This window comes from Penaeus japonicus, unplaced genomic scaffold (genome assembly GCF_977035675.1).
Source record: "Penaeus japonicus unplaced genomic scaffold, GWHDUDI00000001_assembly GWHDUDI00000023, whole genome shotgun sequence".
Lineage (NCBI taxonomy): Eukaryota > Metazoa > Arthropoda > Malacostraca > Decapoda > Penaeidae > Penaeus > Penaeus japonicus.
Genome location: NW_028234425.1, coordinates 22,522,705 through 22,532,704, shown reverse-complemented (window position 1 = coordinate 22,532,704; position 10,000 = coordinate 22,522,705). Strand labels below are relative to the sequence as shown.

At 37.1% G+C, this 10,000-nt stretch overlaps 2 protein-coding genes across 4 annotated transcripts in view; one reads left to right on the top strand and one right to left on the bottom strand.

Moving 5' to 3' along the window:
* LOC122267659 (metabotropic glutamate receptor 2) overlaps positions 1 to 1,936 on the bottom strand; it is a 78,695-nt gene extending 76,759 nt beyond the window's left edge. Inside the window, exon 1 of the mRNA XM_086550224.1 lies at positions 1,765 to 1,936. Coding sequence (XP_086406350.1) covers positions 1,765 to 1,773 — 9 coding nt within the window. The 5' untranslated portion in view covers positions 1,774 to 1,936. The remainder of the gene's footprint in view (positions 1 to 1,764) is intronic.
* A 476-nt stretch (positions 1,937 to 2,412) lies between these two features.
* barr (non-SMC condensin I complex subunit H) overlaps positions 2,413 to 10,000 on the top strand; it is a 15,988-nt gene continuing 8,400 nt past the window's right edge. Inside the window, exons 1-9 of one of the 3 annotated variants that reach the window (XM_043037125.2) lie at positions 2,413 to 2,559; positions 3,125 to 3,322; positions 4,301 to 4,489; positions 4,663 to 4,755; positions 7,226 to 7,408; positions 7,584 to 7,742; positions 8,034 to 8,139; positions 8,651 to 8,854; positions 9,471 to 9,686. In XM_043037125.2, the coding sequence (XP_042893059.1) occupies positions 3,164 to 3,322; positions 4,301 to 4,489; positions 4,663 to 4,755; positions 7,226 to 7,408; positions 7,584 to 7,742; positions 8,034 to 8,139; positions 8,651 to 8,854; positions 9,471 to 9,686 (1,309 nt within the window). In that variant the 5' untranslated portion in view covers positions 2,413 to 2,559; positions 3,125 to 3,163. Of the gene's footprint in view, positions 2,560 to 2,608; positions 2,736 to 3,124; positions 3,323 to 4,300; positions 4,490 to 4,662; positions 4,756 to 7,225; positions 7,409 to 7,583; positions 7,743 to 8,033; positions 8,140 to 8,650; positions 8,855 to 9,470; positions 9,687 to 10,000 lie in introns of those variants that run through there. The other 2 variants (XM_043037127.2, XM_043037126.2) reach the window with 2 other exon arrangements.

The following is a 10,000-nucleotide window of genomic DNA, read 5'->3' as shown; positions in this document are numbered from 1 at the left end:
TTCGCAGCCACTGACGGGCACCATCCCACGTTCAAAGGCTATTTAACCTAAGCTTAATTTGGACGGGAGCAACGATTCCATCACTAACGCTGCGACTGAGGTGTTCACAATGTATTTAGAAAGAGTCGAACTATGAGGTTCAAGCAATTACCATCAGGTTGTCATGCAAAACAGTAAACAAGATTTTTTAACGTCTGTGTTAAAGCAATTTCCTTTCATCCACGATCAATATCGCACTAATTAACGGCTTATGAGAAGCGTCACTAAAAATCGTTCGCTAAAATATAATCTATCAGGATTACTTGCAATAGAAAAAAAAAATCTGTCTTACCATCCAACCACCTGAAGCCGTCCTTAGTTTCGCGTCCCCAAGCTAATATGAGTGTAGTCTGACATAACATCGGATGTACTTACGCCGCAGATGTTCTATCCACGAATACTAGTCAGTCTTCCTGTCCATTGTGGCAAATTCTTCATTCCCATCGAGTAACACTTCTTTGAATTAAAGTTTGTCTAAAAAAACATTATCAATATTGCAATTCTGACAAGAAAAAACTCATAGACACGATGGCATGAATAAGATAATAATGGTTGCATTAATAATAATAACGATAATCATGATAGTAATAATAAAAGAAACGACCACCAACAGAAACAGCAGCAAAACAACGATAATAACTAAACACCCACATTAAGAACTAATCTAACAGAAAATGAACCGCACAATTTTATCGTTCTTATTCTTTTTTATTATTGCACTTTTTCTTTGAACAGCAGGGCGGCACTGTATTTTTGCCTAGTTTGGTTGACATGCCCAAATCTGGATATTTCCACTACTACTAGCATTAATAATGATAACAACTGAAGGTGTCCTAAAAGGACAGCAAATCAGAAAATAGACATTAAAAAATTTCACATGTTGGGTTTCAGGAAATATTTAACTGCATGCAAGATACTCCATCACACCACTTGATTTCAAAGTCCGTTTGAAGTCACGGTAATATATTCTTCTATGACACTTTTCATGGGGATAAAAATACACCAATCTTACCATAAAACAGCTGCTCGAATGCCTTCCTGCTTGTTTTTTTTTCAAGGGCACTGACTGATATATAATTTATGGTTAACAATACTTAAAATTCATTGATTCGATCGACAATGACTATCAATAATATATTGAAATGAATTATAAACATAGTATATATTGTACAAACACAACGACACGCACATACACTATCAACCGCAGACACATGTACACACATACCCACTCATGTACATAATATTGCACATAGTCAAAGAACACCACACGCACAAACATGCACTTATATAAATCCTTACAGACGTATACCGTGAATTTACATGCAAACACAAGGTAACACACAGAATGTGTTGATAGATATTAAAAGTGGTACAAGCATTTAGGCCTACATGAGAATGAAGAAATGTTGATGACCTTTTGTCCATTAACTAATATTTTTGCATGGCCAAGTCGCCGCAATATCAGATACTTAAATCATCAGCTCGATCCCGGGTGTCCTACAGACCTTAGAACACAGTATAATAAATGTAGGTCCTAATATATCTGCGTGGACAACGGGTAGGTAAATCTGATAAATCAAACGCCAGGAACAATCACATATTTATGAACACTTTCAGTATTCTTGTACCCTTCTATTCTAAATGTACATTGTATAACATTGTGAAAAACGGGGAAAACTATTTTAATTCAAATTCAATTAATAATACCATAATATATATACTCACTAAATTCATAATGACGCGTTGCCGTTCAAACTTGCTGTTATCAAATCACCACATTCGTTCTTCTTCACAAACTAAACTAATTCAAATGTCCGAGATCATAGATGACAATTCAGCAAAGCTGTTGACAGTGAAGAAACGAATATACTTTCTCGACGGCGTTCCTTCGTACACTGAGTTGCGTTTCATTCAGCTTTCGGTCGTTGCCGTGGTAACGTGCCGTCGTATGTCTGGCAGCGCCGGTCGATTTATTCCCTGATATATATATTTAAATTTTTCAGGTTTAAATGTGTCTGTATATATATATGCATATTCTATGTAATTTTCTTAGAGGAGTTAGGTTTAATGTTGTGTGCCTTTTTTGTAGATTGGATGATTTTATTAGGATATTTTTTTACGAAATATATTCGGAGCGTGAGATGACTTAGTCTAATAATCGCTTATGTCGGACACAGATTGCATTCTAAGCAGCCTGTAATACCAAGTAAGAATAATATTTAATCAACTCTGAAAGTCTACCGATGAAGAGCATGACTGCCATTCGAATTTATGTTTTAATGATATAAAGATAAGAAATGGCCATACTAAGATTTAAAAGTCCCGCTCCCAAACTCTCGTGAAGAGCGAGAGTTAACGAGACTTCGAGCAACAGCGGGCAAGTACAAAGTTTTCAAACTTGTTTCTCACATTTCGTAAAAATACACGGAATTTTGCCACAAGACTAACCTATATTTGTAATTAAATCAAGGCAGAACACACATAGATCAAGGCTGGAATGAAGAATTCAGCAATGGAGATGTAAAATGGATTTGTTAGGCGTTATAGTAAGAATGTTGTCATTTGTGCGGTTTGTTTTGGTTTGACAAGTCTTCCCGCGCAAATGTTTTGATGTAGAATCTCTTTTCTTATCAAGAGGTACCATATTTTGACCACTTTTGCATAGTTCTGTTGAATACGCTGTGATAACATTAAAGGTAACTTTGAATTTTGTAAACGGAATGGTTCTCCTGATTAGCACAGTGGATTTCTGATTGTTATGCTCCTGTAAAGTCATTTTCAAAATTAATGATTCTTCGTTACTGTAGTTTATATGTTAATATTACCATAGTAACAGATGAAAACGCATAGTTTTATAAAGGCAAAACATGTATACTTTATATCGGTATTACATTGTTCACCTTCACATATAACATTTCATTCTCATTCATTACTTATATTATTAAAAAAAAACAGAGGCTTGTGTTTATTCCTTTTTGCAAAGCAGTAAAACTCCATTATTTTTACAAATTTATACATTTTGAAAAGATGAGGGAAAAAATATTGAAAGATCTGTATAAATGACATGATTGTATCCCACACTCAGACCAGAGCCTAGGGTGTGAGCACGACCCATCAGGCGAAGATGTCGGCCAACAAAAGACGCTCTTCTGTAGGGTTCGCCCTCTCTCCCTCTAAGCGGCGAAGCAACTTTGGCCAAGCCAGCTCAGATACGCCTCACTCAAGACGGCATTCTATCATGGATTCCATGGGTTCTGATAATGTTTTTATGGATGTTCCCGCGGTAAGTCTGGTCTTTGTTTATTTTTTATCTTTGTATCAGTATGGTTACATTCATTTGCAACATTTATAAATAATGAGATTTTTTGACATGTGTTTACAAGACAGCTGCAGGTGGCTTTCCAAACAGGACTTTAGGCTACATTAAATGTTTTTTATATAAATCCATTTGAAATTTTGAATGATCTGTGGTAGAAAATCTGCACAATCTTAATTACAACCAGTTAATGAAAAAGCATCAAGCAATTGCTCCAGCCTCTTTCACACTGACAGAGGAAAACAAACTTTCACCTCATGTATGCTGGCAACACTGGGCTGGTTCCTTAGTTGACAATATCTCTAAGGAGGTCTACATGCACTCCCTTGCCAGAATACATGTGATGGAAGCTGAAGCACCGATGGCGCAAATTCCTGTATGGACATGTGGGTGTCTTGTGAACATTCATCAATAGATGCTTTAGGCTTACATTGATCAGTCTCAGCATCTGTTGGTACTCAAAAAAGTTAAACAAAATGACATTTTATATATTCTAGCAATATAGATATTGTAGACCTTGTTGGTATTTTATTGTCAAATATAAACCAGTCAAAGATTTGTCTTTCCAGAATAGAGGTGGCAGAGTGCGTGGTGCTTAAGATTGTAGGCCATCCATGACAGATCTTAGCATTTTGAATGGATAGCACATAGCCTAGATAATTATAAGAAAGCATTATTTTTAAATATTGACCAAAATACCAATTGATTGTGCTATTGTGTATCACCTAGAGTCAATCTGGGAAAAGTACAGCACTGAAAATGCACAGAAAGAGATGATCTAGTTCTTGAAGTCAGCATGAAAAGCATATCTTTCAATTTTCTTGTCATTCATAACCAATAATAATTTTGTAGAGAATTGGCTTTATATTACTTCATATATGGTGCATCTGTAGATATTAATAGTTTGTCATTTTTCCGTGCATTAATCTTACTTTCATAATCCAGAATAACGATGAGCAGGAGAAGAAAGAACGGCAGTTGAGCCGCCTGCAGCAGCAGATGCAATCAAGGAATTTCTCATCTCCATCAGCAACCCCAGGCGATAGGAGGAAGTCTTTAAGCTCTGTGGCTGGACTCACTAACCAGCAGTTGTCAGATCATTATTCAAAGTGCATTCAACTGTCTGCAGAGAATGTAAGAGCTGGTCTATGTTGCCTCTTCTTGTTCTTATGTATTTCTTTTATTTCTAGTATTAATTTTGTACAAGTAACAGTTATCACTATATTCTTAATGCTATGTATTTGTTTTATATTCCGATAAACAAATTATTTGAAACTCAAATATATAACTGATTTTCATTGTTGCAGAAAATCAGCATGAAAAATGCATTCAACTTGCAGCTTATAGACTACATGTCAGAAATGCTTCGCAGAAAAGACTCTGACATGAACAATTTTCAGGTAAGGAAAAGAGGTGCTGTTCATATAATGTCATTAACCCATTAACCCGATACCGCCGGGTGCCGTCCACAGATGGCGATTTTTGTAATATGCATAGCGCCGGGTGCCGGTATGCGCCGTTAATCGTATGATTGATTTAGGCCTATGCGTTCGAGAGCCCCGGCATTGCAGCCATGCAAAAACGGAACATTACCGGCGGGAATAAGCAAAATGGGTTTCAACTCGCTTCCAAAACCTAGATGGCACCACTTTCTTCTAGCACCAGCAGGAGAGAGAGCCTTGAATGGCACCCATCTACGGTCTCTAGCAAGCACTATCTCTATAGAGGGATGGCACATCGCAAGTTGCCGACCTCTTGCTCTAAAGTACCGCAGATGAAAGATGTGCAGGCAGAACGAGAGGAGGAAGGTAACTTACACCATGCCCAATGCCTACAATGTGCCCCTGTGCCAGTAGGGATGGCTTTTATTGTGGCACTCACTCCTTCCTCTTCCCTACCTCTTCATTTTGGATGGTTATAAGTTTCGTGTTTGTTCGTGACAGCACAGAAATACGAAAAAATAAAGTTGCTTTTTGTCCCCCCTAAAACAGGAATACTTCTATCACATTGAGTATAAAGAAAAGAAATGAGTTGATATGGACCCTGAACTACAATTTTAGTCAACTGCAGAATTGATGGAGCCTGTGATATGACAGATATAAATTTCTAAAAACAGTAAAACACACAAAAAAACAAAACACAAAAATGTCTCTAGCTCTACAATGAGTGATGAAAAGGGAGTGGGAAAAATCAAATTATGTTGCAGAAGCTGCCTCGATCAGAAATAAAACTCATCCTGGAGCCTGTGTAAGCAAATCTATCCACCGTCGGCAATGGGTTAACAACAGATGACATGATATCACGTCATGTGGTGGCAGCACTTGCAGACAGGGACGTTGGTGGCTGTGGCTTGAGCGGGCAAATAGTTGGAGGAGTTAGACCTGCACACATTGAAATACCTCAGCGCTAAGACTGACCATAGCCAAAATTGCCTTGGCGTTATTGGGTTAATACTTACAATAAAGTCAATTGCAAACGATAACCCTAAACTGCAGATTAACCCACACAGGACGGGTGGTACAGCATGTGTACCGCGCATTCAAAAGCCCAGTTGCCGGGCGGCACAGTATTGTGCCAGCCATTCAATTGATTTAGGCCTAATAATTCGAACGCCCCGGCATTTGGACATTCAAGGCTAGAATTCCCCCGTCGGGAATGGGTTAAGATATGAAAACCCAATAGGGGGCGGGGAGGACTAAAAATTATGATGATAAAAGTTAGATTGATAGATTATGTACATATGCAATCTTCCTTTGCAAGTCCTATACTGTTTTCTAATATGATCACTGAAAGCCACTCTTCTTTCACATTGTAGAGTGTAAGATGCTGCATTAGATAATTTGGTATGATTTTTTTTATTTTTAGTTAGATCTAGAATGCAGTTTTATTCCCCACACCTATTATATGAAACAGGTATGAGATATGCCAGAAATGTATGCTCCTCTCCTCTCTATGTGGGGAATACACACCTATTATATGAAATAGGTATGAGATATGGCAGAAATGTATGCTCCTCTCCTCTCCATATGGGGAATACACAAACAATCAACCTTGCCTATACCTGATAGGCCAAGTAGTCCATAGAAAACCAGTATCATATAAGGTCATGTTCTTGCTGTCTGCAATCTAGCACTTTACAAGGGTGATAGGTAAGTTAGTTAAAGTGTGGTCCCCTCAAAAAAAAAAAGATCCCTGCATGTCACAAATAAATGAATCTACTGCTTTCCTCTTTCTTCTCCCCAAAATAATTGAACATGTGAAGATAAAACCAAAAAATATGAAAGTCTGTTAGCTCTCAACTTGACATACAGCAACATTCATAAACCTGACAGCAAGAGGTTGCCATATGTGCAATATCCATGGGATGTGCTGATGGTTGATTTGGCTTGTGGTCTCATTTGAGCTGCTAGTACACCAGAAATTATTTTGAGTGCTACCAAAAAGCACTCTAGTGAGCCCAAGGCCTGTTTGTTTTTCAACCTCAAATAGTTACCATAACAGACCCAAGCTTATCTACTTCCTGTGCTGGCTTGGAGCTCCTAGCTACTTGCTAAAAGACCAGGGATGTTCATGATGCACATACACATGCACAGACAGACATTTTTGGAATTACAATATAAATACAGATGATAAAGAATTGTACATTTTTTTTTTTTTTTTTTTTTTTTTTTACGTACTTACTTACTTATTTTCTTACAATGTGTTACATGTTAGTTGAACATGAGATTTCAGGATCTGAACTTATGCTTATCAGTATTTTTTCTCAAAATTTGGATTCATTGAAGGATTCTATGAGGGGTTAAGGATTAAAGGGTTGGAAGAAGAACAAAATAATTTTCTATACTCATAAGATAATTGTGTGTTCGACAGGTTGCCAGTTGTACGTTGGATGCTAGCACTAAGATCTATGCTTATCGTGTAGATAGTATCCACACAGACACTCTGAAAATGGCAGGTGGACTAGGAAGAACTCAAGACAAGGAAAAAAACAGAGATGATGAGGATGACACTGCAGGTGAAGAAGGACCAGATGGTGAAAAGAAGAAAAGAAAGGTAATTGAAGATCTGAATAGCAGACCAGGAGTCATTTTTGCCATCATGTATCTTTTTTTCAATTTCACATTCCAATACAATCATGTTATTTGTCATAGTTGAAAAATCACAAATTTATTGTTATTGGGGTATTTCTTGTTTGATTAGGCTCTTATGAATAATTTTACCATTCCAGATCAAGAAGAAGGCTGTAATAGAGACCAACATCAAAAACCTTAATGTTACCCAGTTTGATCTAGAGTTTGAAGTGGATCCACTCTTCAAAAAGACTTCAGCACAGTTTGATGAGGGTCGGTCAGGCAGTGGGCAGTTCCTCAGCACACTTCAGTTGCTGGTGTGTTCCTCACTTTTTAGTTCAACTGATATTGCTTTGTTGCTTTATAGATCTAGTGTTGCACAATTGGTGAAAAATTATGACCTAATGCCCCTCTGTCTCTAAGTACTGTATTAGATTAATGATGATGAAATTTTATGATATTTAAAGTCAATTATGGGTACATTCCCTCTGTTTCTCTATTTTTCATAGTTATTTCCTCCAAAGATTGTCACATTGTAAATTATAAATGATGTATATTTATGTAAGATGTTAAGATTGTGTATGACATTTGCTTGAATATATTTACAGGATGATTCATGCCAGATGGTCCTTGACTCTGAAACCATCCTCATGGATATGCTCAGGGACAAGGTACCTGAAAAGACTGAGCTTGTTTTGATACCTAAGCCTGAAGGTAATTCCATCTTTGTCTTTATTCATCTGCAGATTTCATTTTTAAGTATCATATTCATTTTAGTACCAGGATGTGTTTAAATTCACAAGTTCTATATAATGTGATTCTTTGAATATAGGGTTTGTTTACTTTGACCCTTCCGCAATGGGCATTTTAGAGGGGTCGGATCACTTTCCTGCTGCAATTTTCCTTTTGTTGTTTTTTATTCATTCAGTTATGATGACCTATTTTACCAAAAGCTAATTTGAATTGCATTGATAATGTATTACATATAGACTCATCATCTATATGTATAGAAAATATCAGAAAGGATATATCTTAAGATGCTCAGCCCAGGCTGAACATCTTAAAATGTAGCCATCTCAGTAGGGTTAAAACTGGCTCATTTATTATAAAGTAAGTCCAACAGAAACTTTAGATTAGTTTACTTAAAAGAATTTAAATTGTTATAGGAATAAGATGAATAACACAAAAGGTTTTGATGTATATCATATTTTCTCACTTTCTTCAGATCTTAGCCAAAGGTTAATATGTCCAACATTTGCACCTTTCGAGTTTACATCTTGGAAGGTTGGTGATGAAGATTCTTTCTGTGATGTGTCAAGACTAAAAGATAAAGAGGAGGAAGACGACCAAGATGCCCATCGTTTTGATGTCAATGCTGTGCCAGAACCACTTGATGATGACCCATATTTTGATGCTGATGATACTGAAGGTTGGTCCATTTGCATGGGAAGCTGTAAGGCAGTTAGGTTTGGATTTTAAATGGGATAAGGAGATAAATGGATTTAGATGCAAGGTTTATCAAATGATTACAAAGTCATGAAGTATTTAGACCTATGCTTCTCTCAAAGTCTCCAGACCTTACTATTGTTGGTGTATTTTTTATTCAGGGGTTTACAAGTTAGCCTTAGAAACACAGATTTGATGAAAGGACAAATCAAGGAGGCTAGTTGCAATCTCTCTCTGTTTAATCCATTCACTCCGGGGCGTTGCTCCGGCTCTGAATGGTTGGAATGCTGGGGTTTTCGAACGCATAGGCCTAACGCCTTGGGTTTCTTGGGCACACTAGCTGCAAGCTTGGGCTGTCCGCTTGCTCACCCCGAGCGCCAGCCTAGACCAAATATCTTGTCACCGGCGTTTAACCCAAAAACCACAAAACGTGTCAGCACGTCATCCAGCTAGAATGGGTTAATAATGCTGTGATGGCCATCAATTTTTTGTTAGATATTTACAGTTACAGAATATAATAATCCATAATTTTTTTCCTCATAGTACTAGTTTTCTAGTTTGTTATCAGAAGATTTAAAGATGAAACCTATTTTCCCCAGGAATAGACCACATAACTGGAGTTGATGATGATGAAAATGGCACTGTCATGACCATTGGACAGGAGGGATGTCAGCGTGCTCCGCCTCCTCTCATGGAAGCTGTTCATCTGAAGGAACACCTTGCTACCAATCCATCTGAGTATTCTTATTTTGATAGTCGTGTCATGTCTGCTTGGGCGGGACCTGGCCACTGGAGAATAAAAGCACTTTCCAAAGGTTTGCTCTTTGTTTTCTGGGGAAGTATTTGGTGGAGCGAATTTTAAAGACATGTAAATGTAAGAAATCTTTTTCAGTTTTGCATATTCACTGATCATTTTTTACTTCTTTTTCTTTGTCTTAGTTTTTACCATAATTGGTGATTATGAGTATTAATGGTATTCATGTATTAGTTTTAATTGTTTATTAGGTAGGGTATCTATCCTTATCATAGATGATAATAGTTCTTAGAGTTATCATGTTGACTTTAATGTAGTTGCCTCTTTCAATCATTTCATTATGTTGATTTCTTTTTCCATGCATATCATTTATGA